At 33.0% G+C, this 27,307-nt stretch overlaps 1 protein-coding gene across 1 annotated transcript in view; it reads right to left on the reverse strand.

Moving 5' to 3' along the window:
- Nucleotides 1-16,940, reverse strand: part of Cox10 (Cytochrome c oxidase assembly factor 10) — a 41,933-nt gene extending 24,993 nt beyond the window's left edge. Inside the window, exons 1-2 of the mRNA XM_073968772.1 lie at nt 16,749-16,940; nt 16,482-16,692 (exon numbers count right to left, since the gene is read on the reverse strand). Coding sequence (XP_073824873.1) covers nt 16,482-16,692; nt 16,749-16,820 — 283 coding nt within the window. The 5' untranslated portion in view covers nt 16,821-16,940. The remainder of the gene's footprint in view (nt 1-16,481; nt 16,693-16,748) is intronic.
- Nucleotides 16,941-27,307: the final 10,367 nt, after the last annotated feature.

A 27,307-nucleotide genomic window follows, 5' to 3' on the forward strand; every position in this document is an offset into this window, starting at 1 on the left:
ATATTTATCAAATAAATTAGAAAAGCTTTCAAAACGCGATTATACCGAAATAAATTCATCTTTTATTGATTTTAATTCATTTTGCAAATCTTTTACAAAATTATGGAAATCTGCAGAAAGTTTTCTACAATTTACACTACACCAACGAACACCAACATTTTGATTAATTGTATCTACCACTTTTGCACTAATACGAGCACACTTAACGTGTCATTGGTCAAGGCAAAACCAGCAGCTAACACACAATTCATTATCATCCTTAATATTACATATTTCGTAGGGACAAGCCGTCTTAGAATATTATTTTTAAATTCTTACTACGGTAACTGGGAATTCGACTTTCCTTATGTTAAATAAAAAGAAGCAACGTTGGTAACTCTGTATAGAAAAACAAAACAAAACCGACTAACGAAATGTTATAACAACAAATGAATAGAAAATAAAGCACAAAAAGAAGATTACAATTATTATGAAACACAGAAAAATTGTTTTAGCACAATCAGGTTTACATTCAATGCACCAATATGCACAGCAAATAGTGAACACAGTTATAAAAATAATTAAATAATTTCTGATCACACAAAAACACAATTTACTAAGTAAAATCTAAATTTATTAAAAAAAAGCACGGAGCACAAAAAATTTTGATAACTATCACAACAGGGTTGCCAACGGAGTTGGAACTGCCAAAATTTCCTTCAAAATTATAATGATTTTTCTAAATAGGCGGCCTTTGGCCGCGACATTAAGACTTTCTCCTATGGAGCGAATCTAGGGCACGGAAACAAAATTTATTTTAAATTGAAAAATTTTCTCTAAATAACCAGCCTTTATCAAGGGAATTTTCGGAACTACAGATGACCATATCTCGAGAACTATACATTTCCCAGAACAAAACAATATATATACGTTTCCGGCAACGGTAGCTCAGCTTTATATAAGCCACTTATTATATTGGCCATATGTGTATATTAAAAGAAAATCTTGGTTTTTCTCTTTTGTTTACTTCTGCAGTGGGGTTCACTATTTCATTTTTTGGTTACCGACAAAAATCGTTAAAATGAATAACGAATAAATAATAAACGATAATTGTCGGTGAGTTAACAACCAAAGTAAAGTTGTCGCTGATTCATACCGAACTTTCAATGATACGTTTTATTCATAATTCAATTTGACCGATTTTTGTCGGTAACCAAAAAATGAGTTACAGAATTCCACTGCTGATAACTTTTCGAATAAGTGAATGCTACAAAATAGAATAATGTGTATTAAATAGAAACTGTAAATAAATACAGTATAATTATATTTTCAGTGTCATAAAAGGAACCAAATATCAAATTAAGTATTTGTCACAATAGGAAAAGCGGAAGGTAATGTGGAAGGGGATACAAATATTTAATATCGTATTTGTTGAGAGCTATTTGCGTCTAAATTAATTAATTATTTAAAGTCGAAAGGAGGTTTTCTTTAAGAAATTACAGTATTAAAAAAAAAACTCGGGTAGACATAATAGAGAAGTTTCCTAATTTCGAATTTCAGGATTCCAAATGTATCTGATCACCCAAATCCAAATTGTACCAAATTTGGTACCATTTAGTACTTTTCGTTGCCATAAGTACGAATTTCCAAAAGTATCCCAATCCCACACTCCAATAGTAATCTTAATTCCAAATTTCACTATTCCAGCTCTATCCGATCACTTAAATTCATATTGTACCAAATTTGGTACCATTTAGTACTTTTCGTACCCAAAAGTACGAATTTCCAAAATACCTCTATCCTACACCCCGACTGTAATCCTAATTCCAAATTTCAGGATTCCAGCTCCATCCGTTCCCCCAAATCCAAATTGTACCTTATTTGGTACTATTTAGTACCTTTCGTACCCATATGTACGAATTTCGAAAACTACCTCCATATCTCAAACCTACGCTCCAACAGTAATAGTAATTCCAAATTTCAGAATTCCAACTTTATCGGTTCGCCCAAATTCAAATTGTACCAAATTTAGTACCATTTAGTACTATTCGTACACATGAGTACACATTTTCAAAACCACCTTCTTATATCAACTCATCTTCTAAACCTTGATTTTCATTCCAAATTTCAAGATTTTAGATCTATCCGTTCACGTAATACCAAATAGTACTAAATTTAGTAACTTTTAGTACTTTTCGTACACTTATAGCTCGAATTTCCAAAAACCATTTGGTACACCTTTCTAACTCTCCATCAGTGAACCTCATTCCAAATTTCAGAATTCTAGCTCTACGCGTTTGCCTAATACAAAGGGTACCATATTTAGTACCTTTTAGTACTTTTAGTACAGTTCTAGTTCGAATTTCCAAAAATCCAGCCTTATCCGACACCTTCGGACCAAGAGTGACCCTCACCCAAAATTTCAAGATTCTAGCTTTAGCCGTTTAGTCTGGGCGTTGATTATCAGTCAGTCAGTCAGTGAGTCATCATTACTGAACTCTTTTATAAGTATAGATGACGATCGAAGCTTAAAAACTCGTAGAAAATAGTCACCTTCAATCTTTGATTTGATATAATAATTTATATCATCAGCCGTTGTTTCCGATGGAAACCTAGACAATAAGACCGCTTTCATGACTGGAGTCATTGATAATGGTCTTTGGTCAGACTGCAAGGGTTTGCCATTTGTTGCAGAACCAGCTCCTGAAGCAGCAACAGTTGTAGGAACCTGTGGCTCCTGAATACTCTGAGAAGGCTGTAAAGCAATACCAGCATATGACTGATCACACACAGCCTCAATTTTGTCAGGTGTTGAAACCGATTGTGATCTAGTATTCACAGCAGGTAAGAGCGCTTTTCGAATAGGCACAGATTTATTAGGTGCCTTTTTCGCTGCTCTCTTACGTTTCTGCCCAGATGCGAACGGCGACGATACAAAATCATCCAAATCACGATATTTATCAAATAAATTAGAAAAGCTTTCAAAACGCGATTATACCGAAATAAATTCATCTTTTATTGATTTTAATTCATTTTGCAAATCTTTTACAAAATTATGGAAATCTGCAGAAAGTTTTCTACAATTTACACTACACCAACGAACACCACCCTGTAGGGACTGTGGCCAATTTAAAGCTCACTTAAGGTTGGCTTTTTTTTAAACATAAGTGGCATTTTATCGATCATTTTGCCTTATGCCAACTGACTAATTTTACAAGGCGATGAGCGCCTGAGTGGTCAGTACTGTCCAACACCAGATAACTTTTCGACTGATAATAAACTAACTTTTTTTTGCCTATTTTTAGTCAGTTTAAAACATAATGTGAAAAAAAATTTTTTTTCTGTGTTTTTTATTTTTGACTTTTCTTATTCTCTCTCTCCCTCTCTTTGTCTCTCTCTTTTTGATAGAGAGAAGAAGGGGCAAATTTGTATATTTCCTTTGTGTTCCTTTTTAATTCCAGAATAATACGAGTAATATGTACGAATATGTTCAGTCCATCAACACTGTATTCTATAAATGGATGCTGCATTTATACGAAGAATATTAAGAAAAAGCAAGTGCGAATTATTTATACATTTGTGCCTAATTTCTTCGACAAACACAAATACTTTGCAGACGGTACATGTTTCTGTTTTCAGAGTGGTTAATCTCTAGATAACTTTTCGACTAACTTTTTATTGGTCGAAAAGTTATCTAGACATGGACAATTGCCGAAAATTTTTTCTGTTCAAAGTGGTTCATCTCTAGATAACTTTTCAGCCAGTTTTTAGTCAGTTTAAAAATTATCGATCTATTATCAATCATTTGATCAACTGGTTAATAAAAGTCCGACAGGGCAACATTTTGATTAATTGTATCTACCACTTTTGCACTAATACGAGCACACTTAACGTGTCATTGGTCAAGGCAAAACCAGCAGCTAACACACAATTCATTATCATCCTTAATATTACATATTTCGTAGGGACAAGCCGTCTTAGAATATTATTTTTAAATTCGTACTACGGTAACTGGGAATTCGACTTTCCTTATGTTAAATAAAAAGAAGCAACGTTGGTAACTCTGTATAGAAAAACAAAACAAAACCGACTAACGAAATGTTATAACAACAAATGAATAGAAAATAAAGCACAAAAAGAAGATTACAATTATTATGAAACACAGAAAAATTGTTTTAGCACAATTAGGTTTACATTCAATGCACCAATATGCACAGCAAATAGTGAACACAGTTATAAAAATAATTAAATAATTTCTGATCACACAAAAACACAATTTACTAAGTAAAATCTAAATTTATTAAAAAAAAAGCACGGAGCACAAAAAATTTTGATAACTATCACAACAGGGTTGCCAACGGAGTTGGAACTGCCAAAATTTCCTTCAAAATTATAATGATTTTTCTAAATAGGCGGCCTTTGGCCGCGACATTAAGACTTTCTCCTATGGAGCGAATCTAGGGCACGGAAACAAAATTTATTTTAAATTGAAAATTTTTCTCTAAATAACCAGCCTTTATCAAGGGAATTTTCGGAACTACAGATGACCATATCTCGAGAACTATACATTTCCCAGAACAAAACAATATATATACGTTTCCGGCAACGGTAGCTCAGCTTTATATAAGCCACTTATTATATTGGCCATATGTGTATATTAAAAGAAAATCTTGGTTTTTCTCTTTTGTTTACTTCTGCAGTGGGGTTCACTATTTCATTTTTTGGTTACCGACAAAAATCGTTAAAATGAATAACGAATAAATAATAAACGATAATTGTCGGTGAGTTAAAAACCAAAGTAAAGTTGTCGCTGATTCATACCGAACTTTCAATGATACGTTTTATTCATAATTCAATTTGACCGATTTTTGTCGGTAACCAAAAAATGAGTTACAGAATTCCACTGCTGATAACTTTTCAAATAAGTGAATGCTACAAAATAGAATAATGTGTATTAAATAGAAACTGTAAATAAATACAGTATAATTATTAGACATCGGATTTTGCATATTTGCATATTTTTTAATATTAAAGATACGAAGATTCTGATTGGACCAAAATTCGTTTCAAAGAAATATAAATTCAATGGCAGGGTCATATTTCGTATTTATTTTGCATATTTGCATATTTTGCATATGCACAAAATATGCAAAAAATATGCAAAATATGCAAAAAATATGCAAAATATGCAAAAAATATGCAAAATATGCAAAAAATATGCAGAATATGCAAAAAATATGCAAAATATGCACACAGATTTTGGCCGAAAATGGTCATAAAAGTCGTAAAATTTTCATTTAAAGTTGAAAAAACCATCAAAAAATACATAACAGTGCTCTAAACTAAGACTGTTGGCCGTATAACGTCGATTTTTTCAGCAGATTATTATGTTATTGAGACCTCTTACGACAGCGTGGTGTAGGGTATAAAAATATGGCATCGTAATACCATTTTTTATTATTACACTATGTAAAAATATAAAATTTGATAAAATATTTTATGTAAAATTCAACAATTTCTTTTTTGTAGCATCTTTATTTAATTTGTAGCATTGGGCTGGTTTTAACTCAAAGCACCAAATCGATCTCGGATTTTTTAGCCGGGGAGCCGCCTAAACCTTTAAGTATTGTTAGATTTTAAGATTGCCAAAGTTTGAGCACAATTCGAATATGTTAAAACGTGGTAGTGGGGCCTCGAAGTTATGAAAATCTATTTTTTTTTGCTATTTGGCGACTTCGACTGCCCATATATGTGGAACGGTTAAAGCTACTTGCCCGTATTATGCATTTAATTAAAAGCTATTCTGTTCTTAACATTTATTGCTGAACAAAAAAGTACGTAAGTGTTACTGAATTCGAGATAATAAACCCAATGTCCCGAAAAAGGCCTTAGGGCAAAAATGGAGTCTATTAAAAAAAACAACTGTTTTCTTCCTATATTATCAAATTTTTGCGAATGAAAACGAATTTGAAAATGTTGCCTATTAAGGCGAAGATCTATTTTAATATTAATTTTAATTCATTTCTCGTTGGAGTCGAGCTTAATGACCGATGATGTTTGCAAGTGAAAAAGGAAAGCCGAAGATTCGATGGACATTTGTACATTCATTGTATGGCTTCAATGACAAACGCTTACATTTTGTTCATACATATTTTAATTTACTTATGCCCGTAATTTCAACGTTTGGGTAAACGGGTAGGTAGCTACCTATTAGTTATCTTTACCTACGCGTTTGGTAATTTCTACATGCCATTTACCGAGGCGTGTAAATTTTGAAATCATGTGGTAATATTGGTGATTTTCATTCATGATTTCGCAAAATCATTGCCACATAGAAGTGGCCTTAGGGCAAAAATGGAGTCTATTAAAAAAAACAACTGTTTTCTTCCTATATTATCAAATTTTTGCGAATGAAAACGAATTTGAAAATGTTGCCTATTAAGGCGAAGATCTATTTTAATATTAATTTTAATTCATTTCTCGTTGGAGTCGAGCTTAATGACCGATGATGTTTGCAAGTGAAAAAGGAAAGCCGAAGATTCGATGGACATTTGTACATTCATTGTATGGCTTCAATGACAAACGCTTACATTTTGTTCATACATATTTTAATTTACTTATGCCCGTAATTTCAACGTTTGGGTAAACGGGTAGGTAGCTACCTATTAGTTATCTTTACCTACGCGTTTGGTAATTTCTACATGCCATTTACCGAGGCGTGTAAATTTTGAAATCATGTGGTAATATTGGTGATTTTCATTCATGATTTCGCAAAATCATTGCCACATAGAAGTGTTAAACATTGGCAACGATTAAGCAGGTAAAATCCTTGGTGTAAGTAACACGGCCGTTTTTGATCCGGTAACGTTACCTATGCGTTGAGATTATAAAATGTTGCTTACATGGGAGATATCTGCGAACTCATAGATAGCTACGTGTTGAAATAACGGGCATTAAGGGACTGACATAATGTGGTTTTGGAGCCATCTGGGTACAGATGAAAACTTGGTGATGAACTCAACTCCTTGATATGTCGCTCACAATTTTCAAGTTATTTACCATCCTTTACCCCTTCTGATAATTGATGTTCTGTGGTAAGTTGCATTATCTTTTTCAAGAAATTCGGTGTTAAAGTTTAATCTCTTGAACAACAATTAAGTCTCACTTGTAATTATGCCTGGTAAAGCTTTTTCTAGGAATTTCGGCAGTTGATTTTTGTAAGTTTGCTTTGTTAAGATTTTTGTCGTCTTTTGGATCTTTACGGTGTTTTGTTTTATTTCTTTTATCAGATATTTGTTCGTGAATGCTTTTCGTATTAAGTAAATCTTCAATGCGGTTTAGGTCCTGTTTTGGACCTAAAAATATTTCTGAATATCGTTTTCACTATTTTTTGTATTAAACTCAATCTATTGTCTCTATTTCTTTTTAACCTATTGATAATGTTTACCCAATATATCCTATATAATATCTATATAAACATTATCTTGTTCATTATACGTTTTGTAAAACCAATAACCCAAGCTCTCACTTATAACACTCAGTTGTTGTCGTGTGGGATATAAAATAAATAAATAAAATAGAAAAAACATTCTGGGGGCGTCCAGTCTCGAACGATTTAAACGCAAGGTGCTTCTACGGCCTCTTGTTCTTGGGAAGTGGGCTAGGCAGTAGTTTTAAAACACTAACGCTTACTTCGAACTTGGATTTGTCAATCGCAGACTATTCTTATAGAAATCGCTTGAATATGTTTGGTTGATGTCCGGATGTGCTTCCAAACTTGCAGTCAAAAATCCCTCTCAACAATTTTCTAACAAGTTTGTACGGTGGTACAGAAGCTCTCGACCTAATATCTGCTCGAGCTGGTGAGACCCCATTTTTCTAGGCATTTGTACACTACTAGTTCTTGTTTCTCCCATGAGCTACAGTCAGTTTCAGGAACACCTAGGAGTTGTTCTTTACCCCTATGTGATACCAGAACAGCAACGCGTTTTTTCTTCCCTGTTTTGAGAATATCTGGTAAAAGTTTTCCATGCCAGTACAACAAATAGCCTCGTTCCTTGAAGCTGTTGCGTTTATTTTTCACGGTTTATTCTCCGCTGTTCACGGATAATTCTTCTAGAGATCTTATATTTGTAGGGATCCTCTCCGATAGCTTCTACTGTAGCCTAATGATATTAGTAACGTTCCTAAACACCTTACAGGGGTCCAGCACCAATGACAATTGCATAGTTACGATTTTCTTGAAGCCACGCTTGATTGTTTTCGGGACAGATGGTTCTTCAGATTCTACGATACGTTTAGCATCAAAACAAGACCTAGTCCTCATTGAAAATGTATTGAAATATGAAAACATTGACACACAAATTTCAGAAAAAGGAAAATAACATCATAATTAATAATCTGTTGTATCTTAGTCCTGAACTTGCTGACTTGGCATTGTTTGATCCAACGGTGCAAAACGCCGTAAAGAGCCAAAAGGCGACAAAAATCTTAACAAAGCAAAGATTAAAATTTCTTCAGAAATATTCGATCCAAACTTCCAAAAGAGCAACTGCCGAAAATCGTAGTAAAGGGTCTGGCATAATTCTTGTTGTTCAAGATATTAAACATTAACTCCGAATTTCCAGGAGGCGCAAAGGATGATAAACAACTTGAAAGTTGCAAACTACATGTTTTTTTTAATAGTTTCCATTTTCGCACAAAGGCGTACCTAGTCACGTTTTTCGGGACATTGGCTTTATTATCTCGTATTCTGTAATACATATTTAGTATTAGATTTATTATATATACTTATATTTGTTGTCAGCAAGAAATGTTAAGAACAGAATGGCCTTTAATTTAATGCTTAATATGGACAAAAAGCTTTAACCATTCCAGAGAAATGGGTCGCTGAAATCGCTAAATAGCCAAAAAATCGAGATTTTCATAAGGTCGAGGCCCCAGTGGCACATGTTAACATATTCTAATTGTGCTCAAACTTTGACAGTCGTAAAATCTGACCAAACTAAAAACTTTATACGGTTGCCGCCTTAAAACATCCGACATCGATTTGTTCCCTTTGAACAATAACCAGCCCAACGCTACAAATTATAACAAAGACAAGTAAGAACAGACTATAGTCGGACGGGGCCGACCATGTGATACCCTATACCACTATCCCTGTGCACTAGCTTTCCGGGCTAGCTGTTATAAGATGTGCATTAGAAATTTTACCAATTTTCACACAAAAGTTTTGATCAATTTAACCCGCTAAATATTATCCGATCATACCGTTGACTTGCACGCTACTTCTTCATCTCAAACCAAAACTACGTTTAAAATTTCGCGCCGATCGGACTATTATTGCGACCTACAGAGCGGCTACAAAATCGAGCAAAAATTTTGTTTTTGGTCCATTTCATCCCTTTAACATTTCACGATCATCGCCAAAAACTAATCAGTTCTATTCTGGTCCAAACCCGACCTCCATACTAAATTTCGTGACAATCGGTCCATAATTGCGGCCTCTAGCTTGATTACAATTTTTAATGGACGGACAGACGGACGGACGGACACACATCGCTAAATCGCTTTATCTCGTCGAGATATGAAGTTTGGTATACCACATGAGGGGTCTACGACGAATATTTCGCGGCGTTACATGAATTTTTGGGAAAACAAACTTATTATACCCTTTTCCACATTGTGGTATAGGGTATAAAAATATTGAATTTTACATAGAACGTTTGATATTTTATCAAATTTTATATTTTTGCATAGTTTAATAATAAAAAAATTTTATTACAATACCATACTTTTATACCCTACACCACACTGTCGTGAGAGGTCTTGATAACACAATAATCTGCAAAAAAAAATCGACGTTAAACGGCCAACTATGTTAATTTAGAACACTTTGAAGATTTTTGACGATTTTTCTAACATTAATTGACAATTTAACGACTTTTATGACGATTTTCGGCCAAAAACTGTTTGCATATTTTGCATATTTTTTGCATATTCTGCATATTTTTTGCATATTTTGCATATTTTTTGCATATTTTGCATATTTTTTGCATATTTTTTGCATATTTTGCATATTTTTTGCATATTTTGCATATTTTTTGGCATATTTTTTGCATATTTTTTGCATATATTTTGCATATTTTTTGCATATTTTTTGCATGTTTTTGATATGACCCCAAATATCGAAAAATTGACCCTTAAAACGCCTAGATCCAAAATTTGAGTTCAATCGGATGAGAAATAAAAAACATGCAAAAATCCGATGTCTAATAATTATATTTTCAGTGTCATAAAAGGAACCAAATATCAAATTAAGTATTTGTCACAATAGGAAAAGCGGAAGGTAATGTGGAAGGGGATACAAATATTTAATATCGTATTTGTTGAGAGCTATTTGCGTCTAAATTAATTAATTATTTAAAGTCGAAAGGAGGTTTTCTTTAAGAAATTACAGTATTAAAAAAAAAACTCGGGTAGACATAATAGAGAAGTTTCCTCTATCAATATTGGATTTTTATCCATTATTTAAAGGAAAGCCTTCAAGCCTTATTTATCACAAATGTTAATTTATATATATATATATATATATATATATATATATATATAAAATAGAAATTTGTTTGTACGTTTGTTTGTGCCTTATAGACTCAAAAACCGCTGAACAGATCTTCCTGAATATTGGATTTTTATCCATTATTTAAAGGAAAGCCTTCAAAATTAATAGTGATCATTATTTATCACAAATATTAATTTATCTATATATATATAAAATAGAAATTTGTTAGTACGTTTGTTTGTTTGTGCCTTATAGACTTAAAACCGCTGAACAGATCTTCCTGAAATTTTTAGGTTATATTGCTACATCGCCTGGAAGGAAAATAAGCTATATAATTTTTTTTAAATTCCGCGTTGATCTGGAGATATAGCATCAAAACCGGAGGTATCTCCAAAAAAATTAATGCAAATGTCTTTAGAACTGTTATTTGGTATATGTGACGCAATTTGATGTAGAAATAAATTTACCAAATGATTTTCAATTCGGTTTAGATTTGGATATAGCTCCCATTTACATATATTTTCGGCCGACTTCCTCATTTCAGGCACAAAACACGCTATGTATGTCCAATTGCAATGAAATTTGTAATGTGTGACGGAATTTGTTCTAGAAATAAATTTGCCATGTATATTATCCCCGATTCCTGTATTTGATGCAGCAAACACGCTATATAGGTCCAATTTCGCTGAATTTTGATATGTGTGGCGTAATTTAGTCTAGACATAAATGTAACAAATTATATCAAAATCGGTTCAGATTTGAATATAGCTCCCATATATATTTTCGTCCGATTTCCTATATTTGATGCACAAATCACGGTATATATAAGTCCAATTTCGCTGAATTTTGAAATGTGTGACGAAATCGGTTAAGATTTGCATAAAGCTCCCATATATATTTTCGGGCGATTTCCTGTATTTGATTCACCAAACACGCTATATATGTCCAATTACGCTGAATTTTGGGATGTGTGATGGAATTTGGTGTAGACTTAAATGTGCCAACTTATATCGAAATCGGTTAAAATTTGAATATAGCTCCCATATATATTTTCGGCCGATTTCCTGTATTTGATGCAGCAAACACGCTATATATGTCCAATTTCGCTGAATTTTGATATGTGTGACGGAATTTAGTCTAGACATAAATGTGCCAAATTATATTAAAATCGGTTCAGATTTGAATATAGCTCCCATATATATTTTCGGCAGTTTTCCTGTATTTGATGCACCAATCACGCTATATATGTCCAATTTCGCTGAATTTTGAAATGCGTGACGAAATTTAGTCTAGACTTTAATGTGCCAAATTATATCGAAATCGGTTCAGATTTGAATATAGCTCCCATATATATTTTCGACCGATTTAAGGTATTTGATGCACCAAACACGCTATATATGACTAATTTCGCTGAAATTTGGAATGTGCTAATTTATTTATTTAATTTTATTTCAATTCTCTTATGCCCAGTCTTTCGACCTTAAGGCTCTACACTACAATATAATGCCATGATAATTTAAAATGTATTAAGGAATTTGTTCCAGAAATAAATGTGCCAAATTATATCGAAATCGGTTCAGATTTGAATATAGCTCCCATATATATTTTCGACCGATTTAAGGTATTTGATGCACCAAACACGCTATATATGACTAATTTCGCTGAAATTTGGAATGTGCTAATTTATTTATTTAATTTTATTTCAATTCTCTTATGCCCAGTCTTTCGACCTTAAGGCTCTACACTACAATATAATGCCATGATAATTTAAAATGTGTTAAGGAATTTGTTCCAGAAATAAATGTGCCAAATTATATCGAAATCGGTTAAGATTTGAATATAGCTCTCATATATATTTTCGGGCGATTTCCCGTACTTTATGCACCAAACACGCTATGTATGAATGTTAAATTTTAATGAAATTTGGAATGTGAGACGGGATTTGGTCTAAAAGGAAATGTGCCAAATTATATGGATATCGGTTCATATCGGAATATGGCTATCATATATATTTTCCGTCGATTTCATGTTTTTGATACGTATGTCCAATTTCAATGAAATTTTGAAGAAAATCAGAAGTCAGTAGAAGTCATCATTATATACAGAAGTACATATAGGTCGGAAGGAGTAGACCAAGTCTACAGCTATTAAATATCATATATTTTAGAGACTTCTTAAGAATAATTTTTATTATAAAAAAGTTAATATAATTATAGCATTCCACTATATTTTATCTTAGTCGGGGTAGCGAAGCGCACCGGGTTTAGCTAGTAATATATATGCGAAAGACTTAAAGGAGTATCCCCAACATAAAAGTTTTCATTTCATATTTTTTATAGAAACAGAATTGAGCTCCAGATTTGAATGCACCAATAAAGCATTCGAACTGTCATAGGCCCTTGTTCCCGGTGATTACACATGCAAGTAACTTGCGGACAGTTGCGTATACATATTATAGTCGAAACTTCAATTTTTTCGAACTGACACTTGCATGTGTAAACGTTCGGAAAAAATTGAAGTTATAGTAAGTTTACATTTACGAAATCCACTCGATTTCAACTGTCAAGTCCTTTGCTTAAACGTCAAATGAAATCCAGTCGATTTCAGACAAGTTTTATTTTGACGTATACGCAAAGGAATTGACAGTTGAAATCGAGTGGATTTCGTAATGTAAACCAAGCATTACATTCAAAGCACTTACCCCCCGTTTACCCAGCGTTTACACATGCCAGCGACAGTTCGAAAAATTCAATACATACACAATTTTTATACCCTCCACCATAGGATGGGGGTATATTAAGATTGTCACTACGTTTGTAACTACTCGAAATAATCATTGTAGACCCCACAAAGTATATATATTCTTGATCAGAGTGCAATTCTACATCTATTCTACATATAGCCATGTCCGTCCGTCTGTGGAAATCACTCTAGCGTCCGAACGGATTGACGTAGGTTGATGAAATTTTGGGAAAATATGTTATATTTACGTAGGACTTTTGGTATTGAAAGCGGGCTATGTAGGTCCACGCTTTCGTATAGCCCCCATGCAAAATGACGCGTGACGCGTCGCCGTTTTAAGGAATTTTTAAGATATTTGGCCCATTTTACCACCGAATTGGTTGTAATTTGGAACTTTGTGTCTCCAGAGGCCAAAAAATATTCCCACCAAAGTTGGGTTATATAGGTCTACGTTTTGGTATAGCCCCCATATAAGGCCCCATATAAAGTACGCGTCATTTTAATATATTTTGAATGTATTTGACCCATTTGACCAAAGAATCGGTTGTAACTTTGTATTTTGTGTTTCCAGAGGCTAAGAAACATTTCTACCATAAAATGTTTATATAGGTGTTGATATAGCCCCCATAATACAATATCTCCCGATTTTCGATATTTTGAACGTTTTAGCCTCATTATCACATCGAGATGGCTGAAATTTGGTATTCAGTCTTCTTTAGGCGTATAAAACTTTCCCCCAGAAATTTGTAGGTATAGGTCCATGCCATCATATAGCCCCCATAGAACGATACCTTCCGAATTTCGGTATTTTGAAGGTTGTGGCCACATTAATCCACCGAAATGGCTGAAATTTGTGGTGGAGGGTATAAAAAGTTCGGCCCGACCGAACTTAACGCTTTTCTTACTTGTTTACTATCACAATTACATTTTTTGAATTGTCGACTCCACTGGCACTAGATTTTTCATGCCAGCAAAATTTTGAACTGGCTGCCAGTGATATGTCGAAAATGAAAAAAGATTTGCGAGACTATTTTTTAATCCATGTACATTTTTGTTTCTTTTAAGAATGCAAAGATTTAATGCATATTTTCAAAAGGTTATGAAACACAAATAATACATCTCGGTAGCTGCAATATATTAGTGGTAAATAAAGTCATAATTTTGATGTTTTTCATGAAAATATAGGTTGACAAATAATTTCCCCTCTGGGAGTATATAATACTGAAAAGATGGCAATACCAGATGTTTATGATTGAAAACAATCTTTTTAAAATGAAATAAAATAAAAATAAAAAAATATGTTGTGGATTGTGTTCTAAATCTAACCCAGCGTTTACACATGCCAGTGACAGTTCGAAAAATTCAGTACATACACAATATTTTACTACCACAATTACATTTTTTGAATTGTCGACTCCACTGGCACTAGATTTTTCATGCCAGCAAAATTTTGAGCTGGCTGCCAGTGATACGTCGAAAATGAAAAAAGAGTTGCCGAGACTATTTTTTAATCCATGTACATTTTTGTTTCTTTTAAGAATGCAAAGATTTAATGCATATTTCAGAAAAATTATATAATACATCTCCGTATCTGCAATATATTAGTGGTAAATAAAAACATAATTTTGGTGTTTTTCATGAAAATATAGGTTGACAAATAATTCCCCCTCTGGGATTATACAACATTGAAAAGACGACAATACCAGATTCATTATGTTTATGATTGAAAACAATCTTTTTAAAACGAAATAAAATAAAAATAATAAAATATGTTGTGAAAAGACGGCAATACCAGATTCATTATGTTTATGATTGAAAACAATCTTTTTAAAACGAAATAAAATAAAAATAATAAAATATGTTGTGAATTGTGTTTTAAACCAATTTACTGGCATGTGTAACTCACACATCACTGCGGCACCAACTATCAAGCTCACTGCCGACAAAATTTCCTTGTCAGTAATCAATGTAAGTGCTTTGAAAGTAGCTTCAAAATTTTTCTGAATTTACACATGCAAGAGTCAGTTCGAAAAAATTGAAGTTTCGACTATAATATGTATACGCAACTGTCTGCAAATTACTTGCATGTGTAATCATTGGGTTACATTGATTACTGACAAGGAAATTTTATCGGCAGTGAATTGTTAGTTGGTGTGGCAGTCAATATGAGTGAGTGTATTTGTATTTTTCGAACTGTCACTTGCATGTGTAAACGGGGGTTTATTACACTTTCAGGATGTAGTAAATTGATCCCACGTTTATTCATATTCTTCGGTATCCCCATTAAATACTTTAGTATGCCATTATCATCATTTATTTCTGTTTTGAAGGAATTGAGAGAAATCAAAATTATACGTTCGTATTTCGTGACGAAAAATTGTGACCACTAGTCACAATTTAGGTGGATATTTTAGAGTTGTGTTCCTGAAGTTATATTTCTGTTAGTGCAAAAGTGAGACCAAGTCCAAAGAGGTGAGAAGTTGCGTTTAACGCCGGTTCTCAAATATGTTCGATGAACACCCTGACAGCGACTTCTATCATATCGGGGAACAAATTTCCTTTACCGACAGTTTGCAAATTTTTTTTCAAAAATCGTAAGTTTCATTTAATAGTCGGCCGAAGGCCGGCGATTTGAGACTTTCACCTATGGACAGGAGCCAATCTCGGGAATGGGATCAACATTTTCTTTTAAATTAAAATTTTTCTCTAAGTAGCCGGCCTTCAAACAATGGAATTTTCGGAACTTCAGATGCCCATATCTCGGGAAGTATACATTTCCCCAACAAAAATTATACAGCGTTGGAATCAGCATAAAAAGCACTATATGTGGTAAATATTTCATATTTGTCCGAATACTGTCGGTAAAGGAAAGATATGCCCATATCGGTAGTGGAATTCCGTAACTCATTTTTTAATTGGTGACAAAAATCGGTACCAAAAAAGTTGGAAATTTTACCACCCGCAGAGGTCTTGGAATGTTGATTACGACTCGTATTCCCATATGTTGGGGTAATAAACATTCCAACACGTACATGTGGTTAAAACTTCAGAGCGATCTGAGTCAAGTCACAAAACTCATCCTGCTTCCTGCTTTCCGTACTTTTTTGTACCATTATGTTATGCACGTTTAATTGCAGATTGCCAAACACACCGCTGACTATCATACTTGTTAAATATCATACTTGAGTAAATATCATACTTGTTAATCTGAATTTCGACAGCTTCTTATATTGGTCTATTAGTTGACCCTTATCCAAACAAGGGCTTGGTTCCCATAACGGCTTCTTCTCCACAACTTTACTGACTCCTATACGCAGATCCTCGTTTACTCTATTTTCAGAATCTTCATTTTTTGTGCTCAAATTGGCGTTCTCGGTCTTCGCAAGCTTCGTGATACCACCTGCAAAATTCTACAAACGCAGTAGGCAGTAAGTAACGTTTATATAACTTCATAAATGGAACTTACTCTGAGTGGCTGTGAATAAACATTGCTGAGGGATATGAATTCCTGTGAGGGTCGTAACAACAGTCTAAGCATGTTTATTATTAGTGGATGTTTTTATTGTAAATATTACTTCATTCCCTGACTTTAAAATAAAAACAAAACAGACCCCATGCACCCCATGCATGTGTCAACTTGAAGAAAATACATATGTTCATATTGTCAATTAGTAGCAGTGTTGCCGTTCGAAAATTTTTTTTCAGCCCAAAATTTTCCTAATAACGGTCCAAACATTAAAAATTAATGGTCTTTTCCAGAACTGCAAGAATCTACTAATTTTTACTATTTTTTCCGATAACATAAAGAAAAAAATGTTATCGTAGTAAAAAATAGTAGCTTCTTGCAGGTTCTGGAACAGAGCATAAAAGAAAAATACATATCGTCACCATAAATGCCCGAAGACGTAACCCACAAAATCAAAACTTTACAGGAGAAGCAAAAAACTTTATAAAATGAAAAACTGTTTTATGGAATATAATTCTTATGAGGGCGAGTATTCGAGATATTTGCTCTGTTCCAGAACCTGCAAGAAGCTACTATTTTTCACTACGATAACAATTTTTCCTTTATGTTATCGAATAAAATAGTGGTTTCTTGAAGTTCTGCAACAGACCAATTATCAATCCTATCCAATGGGAGTAATAAATGAAACCAAAACAGCGGAAACGCTTGGTTGTGGGATCCGTCATTACAACAAAATCTGCAATATTATCCCAATTTCCGAAATGACATTTCTTGAATAGGATCGTTGTTTTTGAACGTAGAAGCTTGAAATTTTGCCAGAGCATGTATTTTAACTTTATTTATCAGATCCTATCAAAAAACGAATTTCGATTTGCGTGAAGGTTTCGTCTTCGGACATTTTTGTTGACGATATACATTTCTCATAGATACCTTTTATTACTTTTAGAAAAATCGAAAAAAATATTGTCTATTTTTACGTAAAGGTAGTATGTCCCAAAAAATTGTCAGAGATATAGGTCAACTCCTTCGATACCTTCCACATAAAATTTTGCGCAGTATAATGTCCCATCTCTTACAAATGAGAGCATTTATCGAAATAAATTAATTATGAAATGTCTAAATTCAAAAAAAAAAATTTGTTGAAAACACAAAAATTTTTAGAAAAAGATGAGTGAAAATTAATGAACTAAACATTTTATACATGGTTTAATAATAAAGGTTAGCTAAAGCTTCCTGTCAATTTAATTTTTTTTTCTTTCGACTATTCCTAAAACGTAAAAACAATATACACAATCTTTGTATGTGTGTGTGATGTTTGCCAACAATTTTAAAACCAATCGAATTCAATGATTTTCAAAATTGTTTTTAGAACATTTGTATAGAAGAAATCCTTCAGCTTATTATGGAAACAAAAAATTTTATCATATCCACAACTCGATTATGTGGAGAAAATTGCTCATTGGTATTTTGTAAACAAACCCACTTGTTGCCTTTTTGTTTACTGATTTTGAAGTTTTATGAATTCAGGAAAAACAAGGGTTCTATAGATTTTTTTCATTTAAATCTACCTCTTTACTTATACCATGATTTTATATAGATGCTGAAGGAAGATGGTTGTTTTTCCTTCTTAATTCCACACACATTTCTGGTCCATTAGTTCAATATCGCGTAAGAAATCAGAAACAAAAAGGAAACAAATAACTGAAAGTCTGTATATACAAACATTGCTTTGACATGTCCCTCTCTCTTCAATTTTGAAAATAGAAACATATAAAAATATATTGAAAATACAAAATTATTCCGAATTTATGGAAAAAATCAATGAAATGTTTGTAGTTAAATATAGAAGATACATTTGAAGGAAAGTCTATTGCTTTTCCTATTAATTTAATGTATATTTTAAGTGTTTCCGGTTCAAATTTTCGTGAAAACAAGGAAACAAAAATGAAGGAAATTTTGTTTATGTTTCTGTTAATTACGAATGGTGTCGTGGAAACGGGTTAATTCGTGTACGTCGTTCGACAGGCGAACAACGTATTTGAAACGCACGTGTGAACATGACATAAGAACATTTCTCGGATCATTTTGAATTATTTTCCTGTCGTTTGTAAACGCACCCCTATAGGGTACATTATTTTTCGGGGCAAGTCCATTCATTCTGTAATAATGGACCTTACTAAAATGAATGATGATCACGATAACTTACAAGGATTAGCGTTTTACAACGTTATCATGTTCTTCGTGGGCAAGTCCTGGCATAATGGTCTAAAAACTAGTACGGGAACCATCTGAAATCTCCGGGCACGATAACAATCGAAGGGAGTGACCGACATTTGCAGATTATAATATTTCTCTCAAACATACATTGTTTGAAGGTGAACTATAACGGACATCTTCAATTTCATGGCCATTTCTTGGATCTTCTTTGCATTTCGGGACGTAAACAAAGAATTCGCTACAGCATATTTTGTTGCTGTAATAAAACACGTTCTCAATATATTTGTTCGTTTATTCATTTTCATTAATAATTTTGAAAATATTGAGTTTTGGTTTTGAGAGTTATAGCTCATTTAGACTAGCCATAAATCCTCGACTGGATTTAATAAATCTAGTACAAATCTGATTGGATTTAGATATACATTTTGAAGGATTTAAATGGCAATCAGCTGATTCTTGTTCATAGCGCAATTACCAAGGTAGATGCCTCAGCCCATCTGATCGAATTTGAAACGTCAAAAGAATTTTTTGTAAATTGAATTCGTCTCAAAAAACATACGTCAAATTACAAATTTATTGTTTAATACTGAAAATGTTAGCACATTATGCTACTAATGCTAACTAAAGAGCAAATAAAAATTATTTTATCACAGTTTGCCCATCTAAAATAAATAAACGAATTATTTTATCGTTTAGACATCATAAATATTAGTCTTGGTTGATTAAAATCAACTTTGTACATCAAAACAAATTAAATTTTTCCGCCTTGTTTACAAATGTTTACATTTTAAATTATTTTTAGTGTAGCAATTCACCGATGCATCTACCTTGTTTCTTGTGCCAGCTTGCAACTTTTAGTATTTTCTAGCAACATGTTGCAAAAAACAGAGTTGTGTACGAGGATTTATGCCAGATTTAAAACAAATCCACTCAATAGGAGGATTTATTTTTGTATGGGAAATCTGGTAGATTTTGGCTGGATTTAGCAAATAAAACCTGATAATGGGCTAAATCCGGCTAATGGTGTCATATCTAAATGGCATATTAACTAACTGACAAATTTGTATGTGTATGACACTTGGTCTGTTCCTTTACTTTTGAAAGTGGTAAAACCGGCAAAAGTAGCAAAAGTTGTAATCTGGTTCCATATGAATTGTATGGTGTCTGAAGTAAAGGAACGCTTTTCGAGTAAAAAGTTGTAAAATTTGAAGATTCTTGCACGTAAAGGAACAGAGCTACTAAAAATACATACATGGTCTGTTCCTTTACTTCGGAAAATGGTAAAACCGGCAAAAGTAGTAAAAGTTGAAAACTGCTCCCATATGAATTGTATTGTGTCTGAAGTAAAGGAACGCTTTTCGAGTAAAAAGTTGTAAAACTTGAAGATTCCTGAACGTAAAGGAACAGGGCTACATAGACAATGTTTGTCAAACACGTTTTGACAATGAAATGTTGTCAAAAGCGTAATTTAGAAAAAAATTTAAAGATATGATTGCATGAGGTTACCTTTTTTAAGTGTACCATGAGTATCATGTAAAATATATTTCAAAACCCGGGTAACTTAAAGTTAAAAGTGACCATTAAACTACTAGGAGGACTTTCTTGGCATTAATGTCATGTTCACACGAGCGTTTCAATTACGTTGTTCGCCTGTCGAACAACGTACACGAATTAACCCGTTTCCACGACACCATTGGTAATTAACAGAAACATAAACAAAATTTGCTTCATTTTTGTTTCCTTATTTTCACGAAAATTTGAACCGAAAACACATAAAATATACACTAAATGAATAGAAAAGCAATAGACTTTCCTTCAAATGTATCTTCTATATTTAAACATACACATTTCATTCATTTTTTTCCATAAATTCTGAATAATTTTGTATTTTCAATATATTTTTATATGTTTCTATTTTCAAAATTAAAGAGAGAGAGAGGGACATGTCAAAACAATGTGTGTGTATAGAGACTTTCAGTTATTTGTTTCCTTTTTGTTTCTGATTTTTTACGCGATTTTAAACTAATGGACAAGAAATTTGTGTGGAATTAGGAAGGAAACACAGCCATCTTCCTTCTGCATCTATATAAAATGTTTAGTTCATTAATTTTCATTCATCTTTTTCCTTTTTTCTAACAAATTTTGTGCTTTACAAATTTTTCAATTTTGAATTTAGACATGTCATAATTAATTTTTTCGATAAATTTACTCATTTGTTAAGGGGAGTACACATTATAATTCAAAACTGACAGTCAACGTACTTTAGGACAATTTTTCGGCAAATAACTTTTATTTAGATAAAAGCGTTTGAAATACAATATTTACGGTATTATTTAGAGAAATTTTTCAGTTAGGCTTTGATATTCACGAAATAGACCTCGATGACTATCAGTTTTGCTTGTCAATGTGTACTATACTTTAGGGATGGGACATACTTATTCGTCGTTCAGAGAGTATTTCTAATCGAACAACATAGAAAAATCGTCGTTCGTTCATAGAATTTTGTGTGGGGAAATAAGTAATTTATTCATAGTTATGGGTCGAACAACGAATAGAAAACGAACGACGTACCGTGGAAACGGGCTATAAGTTTTAATGTGAAAATTAAATTTTTTAAGCCACCAAATTGCTTTATTTTACGTTTTCAAATCCATTCAATAGTAAAAGAAAGCATGTAATAATAGCCCAAATACTATGTTTACATTTACGAAATCCACTCGATTTCATCTGTCAATTCCTTTGTGCATACGTCAAATGAAAACTCATCTGAAATCGATTGGATTTCATTTGACGTTTGAGCAATGGAATTGACAGTTGAAATCGATTGGATTTCGTAAATGAAAACATAGTAGACTAATATTTGATATTTTTTAAAATTTTGTTTATTATTGTTTAAAATTATTAGCATGAAAACGGCCCTAAATGGATTTGGGCTGCCCATCGGCCCAAAATTATGAATTATTTTTTATTCGGCCATATTTGGGCCAAAATGCCCAAAACGGCAACACTGATTAGTAGGAGAGAAAAATTTGGTATCACTTCATAGTGAATATCAAGTATGGCCTTGTACACACGCTGCGACTTTTGATGCATGCATCACCATTTTTTTAAGCGGTGTTGAAAAAAATAGTAGTGATGGAGGGAATGAAAATGTATGAAATGTAAAATTTCATGACTAATCATTTAATTTATTAATACCTTTTGGAATGTTAAAATTATTTAATGTACATCATGGATTTAAAAGAATGTAATAAAAATAAATGGACTAAACTTACTCCTTTATTTGATAAGTATGTTGTTAGTTTTTTATTGCCTTCATAGTTGAAACTGAATTGCTTGTGTTCCAAATGTGTTTTTAAAACATCAAAATGCGAATTGCAGAAAAAAGAATTTAATTTTTTGAATCGATTGGATTAATATTGACGCCGTTCGTTGCTCAATTTGTTGCCCAACATTTTGTAAAAATATTTCAATAATTATAGCTCTGTTCCAGAACTAAAAAGTTTTTACAATTTTTACCACTTTTACACATTTTGCGTTCCCGTACACAAAATTTATATGAAAATCGTTTAAGACTTTTACGACTTTTACCACTTTATAAAGTACGGGAACAGGCCATATAATTGTGTGCACACCCATATTGTCGGAGTTTTATTACCTGTATCTCGTAGAATGGAATAACCCGAATGTTGGAAAATACATTTTTACCTAACAATGTTTTTTCCAAAAATTTTGTTATTTACATTTGTCGAGAAATATTAACAAATATTTTTACCTGTTTCAATAATTTTGGTTTAACAATTTATACCTACATGCATTCAACAATGTAAAATCGTACATGTTTGTTACAAAAATTACACTTCTTACAATATTGCGAAAAAATGCAACCCTACAAGTACGAAAATGGTGATGCATGCATCAAAAGTCGCAGCGTGTGTACAAGGCCTATGTTGAATGTTACACGATGATTAAACATGAAAGTAGGTGGTGTTTGACATTTCTATTAAATTAATATTTTTTGCAGTAGATATTAGCTCTGTTCCTTTACGTGCAAGAATCTTCAAGTTTTACAACTTTTTACGCGAAAAGCGTTCCTTTACTTCTGACACCATACAATTCATACGGAAGCAGTTTACAACTTTTACTACTTTTGCCGGTTTTACCATTTTCAAAAGTAAAGGAACAGACCAATTGTTTTATAAATTATTTGATTGGTTTTTTCGAAAACGAAGCTAATCGCTGTTTTCGGCGGCGGCGGCTCAACACTTGTGAGCCCAAGGCGGCGACGGCGCGGTCAATTATGTCGGCGGCGTATTATTTTTCGTCTGTGTTTAGACACACAAATTTCTCGGGAAAGTAAATTGAGTTTTTTGGGAGAGAGCGGAGAGGAAAAAGCTCCTCAATACACAAATTTATATTTATTGAGTCTTTTTTTAACAATTAACAAATTATAAAATTATAATAAAACGTAAGCTTAAAACTATTTTGTATTGTTTTAATTACATTATTTTTTATATTCAATAGCGACCTTGTATGATTAATTAGTGAGTAATTATAATCAGGCAAATTTTAATAATTTAATTCGAGCTTGCTCCCGACCCTTTCATATTTGGAGAGAAAATCTCCTCTTATTTTCACTTAATTCTACACTTAACCTAAATACTGAGTGCCGATATGTAATTGATATTTTCCCAAGTAAAACCACTTTGTTCCCTTACAATATCTTGAATTAAGGAGTTGGAGTGGCCATGAAGTCTATTTACATATTTTTTAATTCTTTCCATTGGATATACAGATAATGGGGTTACTCCCGCAGTTTCATATATGTAACTATTAGAAAATCGTTTGTTAAATGTTTGAAAATGTTTCCCTACACACAAACGGAGGACCTTTCTCTCTAATATTTCCATTTCCTTCATAACAGTTGGTGAAACTATAAACCAGATTGGAAAGGCATAAAGTAGAACAGGCCTAATACATGTTTTATATACTAATAGCTTCGTTCTCACTGGTAAGGACTTGCAATTTAAAAGTCCACCGAAAAAAAACCTTTTATACGATATGCCTTTCCTATAAGGTTTCGGGCACTCTCGTTGAATTTCACTAATTTGTTGAAACGTACACCCAAGTATTTCAGATTATCTCGAAATGGTATTTCAGTCCCATATAAAGACAACTTCAGACCCTTGCTCTCAGGTACGACCCACCTTTTGCGCTTCCCCGAAGCATTTCTCAAACATATCGCCTCACTTTTACGGGTGTTTAATTTAATTTAATTCCCCACTCAGTATAAAATTGATCCGCAACCCTTAGATGCTGAGAAACATGAGCCAACGCTTCCGCTGGAGACTCAGCATGTGCATATAATAGGCAGTCATCTGCATACATAATACCCACCGAGTTATTCTGTTCATAAGGAAAGTCGTACATGTAAATGTTGAATAAGTGAGGGGACAATATGGAACCTTGCGGTACCCCACATGAAACTATACTCAAGTTAGATTTTAAAGTACCAAGCTGAATGAAGAAATGTCTGTCCGAAAAGAAACTTTTCAAAACTTTTACAATATGAGGTGAAAATCCTAATTGAATCAGTTTATAAACCACACCATCATGATATGTACGATCGAATGCCTTTTCAACATCTAGAGCAACAGCCACTGTACATGGTTTTTTCCGTAAATTAGACACAATATCATTACCAAACTTTGATAATGCATCTTCTGTCGAATGACCTTTCCGAAATCCAAATTGATATGCTGGAATATATACTCTTTCTACTCTTTCCTAACCCCTATTGCCTAAAAAACTTTTCCAATAAATTTGTGTGTCTAAACACGGACTTCTTCAATAAGAACACAAAAACCATGGCACAATCATACAGGTACCCGCTTCAGCCCAGCTGATGTACTGTGAGCTGTCAAAAAAGTTGTTGTAATTGAAAACACAAAATTAAAAAACAAAAATTTAAAAGAAAAACTGTGAATTTTTGACTGATTTTTGTTATAATGTGTTTATTAATAACTGCCTAACAAAACTTTGTTGAAAAAAATGTGTGAATCGCTTTATTTTTGGAAAACATTTTTGACATTTCACAGTACTGAACTCGTTTTTGTTGTAGTTGTTTGCTGATGCATCTACCTGGTAATTGTGCCATGACAAAAACCAATAAAATAATTTATAAAAAAATATCTACTGCAAATAAATATTAGCTCTGTTCCAGAACTAAAAAGTTTTTACAATTTTTACCACTTTCACATATTTTGCGTTCCCGTACACAAAATTTATATGAAAATCGTTTACGACTTTTACCACTTTATAAAGTACGGGAACAGGCCAATTAATTTAATACAAAATATGGATTTTGAAATTTTCCTATGGGTATACGATTACATTGTCTTAAACGCCTAACAGCTTCGCGTAAATATTTTGGCTCTATCGCCCATTTCTTCCATTACGTCTAAAGCTAACGCTTGGTTTACATTTACGAAATCCACTCGATTTCAACTGTCAAATCCATAGGTTAAACGTCAAATGAAATCCAGATGAGATTTCATTTGACGTTTGAGCTATGGAATTGACAGTTGAAATCGAGTGCATTTCGTAAAGAAATAGTTATAGTTATCTTCTATCCATCTGTATCGTCCCTATTGTCGGAATTTTCAGACTTTTTTCTACTTTATTCTATTCTACAAAGAGATATTCAGTAGATCAACACCGTCGCCTGGGTATATAGTTCATTCTAATTAGATTTTCGGGTCGGGAATTCCCGGCCCGGTATTTCCCGGGAATTCCCGAAATGTTTTGAAAGGGATTTCCCGGGAAACTGTTTTGAAATTCCCGGGAATACGGGTATTTTTATTTTTAAGTATAAGTCATATATTATTTGCTTATAGTTATTTATTGTTGGAAATATAGTAGAATAGCGATAATTCGTGGCCCGATTATTCGTAATTGCTGGTCCATTGTAAAAATCGCCATAATTCGTACAAAATACATGTGTACATTTTGGTCCTCTTAATAATTGGTGTTTTTGGTCAAGGTTGTTCTAGTCTAAATTTTTATTGGTGGCATTTATTCTCCGTTTCCAAGCAAAATCCTTAAAACCTAAAATAACCCTAAAAATGTGGTCCTTGACCGCGGTTTATTTAAAAATCTGTCCAGTGATTTTTTCTTGTTTTTGGATTCCTCTCATCTAGAACATTGCTGTTTCAGAATCAGCAAAAACTACCCAGGTGTAAGCGGGTTTCATTTAAAGTTAATTAAGGTGCACACTTCATGACATTCCCAGCAAAAAATTTTGGAAGTTGTGCAATTGGAGTTATGATTTCACAACATCTTTCGATGTAGTCCAACAGAGTTATGAAAAATGCACTCCGTTCGATACATTTTATAAGCAGTTGCTGTAGAGAAAAAAACAGTTGGTTGATCCCTACACATTTCTTCAAAGATAAGCAAGAGTGTGTACATATCGAAGAATTAGTTATAAAATAAAGAAATAACAACTTAAGTTGGGAACATTTTTGCAGTAATTCACGAGAAGGAAATTTTTAATGGTGTGGAGTTGGAGACCATGTCGAAAGCTGAACTAGTGATGATAAGGCAACATAAAGAAACATTAGGATGATGAAAGAAAATCAGATGCGTTTGGATTAATTGGAGAACGGAGAAAGTAAACTCAAATGTGATTGAATTTAATGGAAACTTTTTTAATTTTTGTTCTTGTTTTACACAAATAATAAATGCATTTTATTTATTTTGGGATATTTCGCAATGGCTTGCATTTTAATTGCATCTTTAGACTGATAAGAAATGCAATCTGAAGAGTGCCTTTAAATTCAATCCAAAACACTACATCAAAACCTGTGATTTGGATCGAAAATGGAGTGCATCCTAGCTGGGTTGTTTTTTAAGGAGACGATACAGTCAGTTCATTGTCCCAATTTGAACTTCTATATCTCAAAAATGGTAAAACCTACGAAAATAACATTCAGATCAATCATGTAGATAATTTTCACTGCTACAGCATTTGCTCTAATACCATTTCGATAGGACTTGCGGCTTTCGAGCAAAATCGTCAAAACATAATAAAGCACTACAAATTTGAATTTTGAGCGTGATTTATTTAAAAATCCCTCCGGCGATTTTTTCGTTTTTTGATGTTTCTCATCTATGAACATTGTAGTTTCAGAATCCGCAAAAACTTCCCAGGTGTAAGCACCTTTCAATTAAAATTAGTTAAGGCGCACCGTGGGGGTAGGTATTTCATGTTTGCTTACTCTCTGTCACGTCTATGCCCCACGAATTCGATCTACCATAGTCCCGGGAACGAGAAATTTTCA

This window comes from Musca autumnalis, unplaced genomic scaffold (assembly GCF_047663935.1).
Source record: "Musca autumnalis isolate F117 unplaced genomic scaffold, ASM4766393v1 scaffold_2, whole genome shotgun sequence".
NCBI classification, from domain to species: Eukaryota; Metazoa; Arthropoda; class Insecta; order Diptera; family Muscidae; genus Musca; species Musca autumnalis.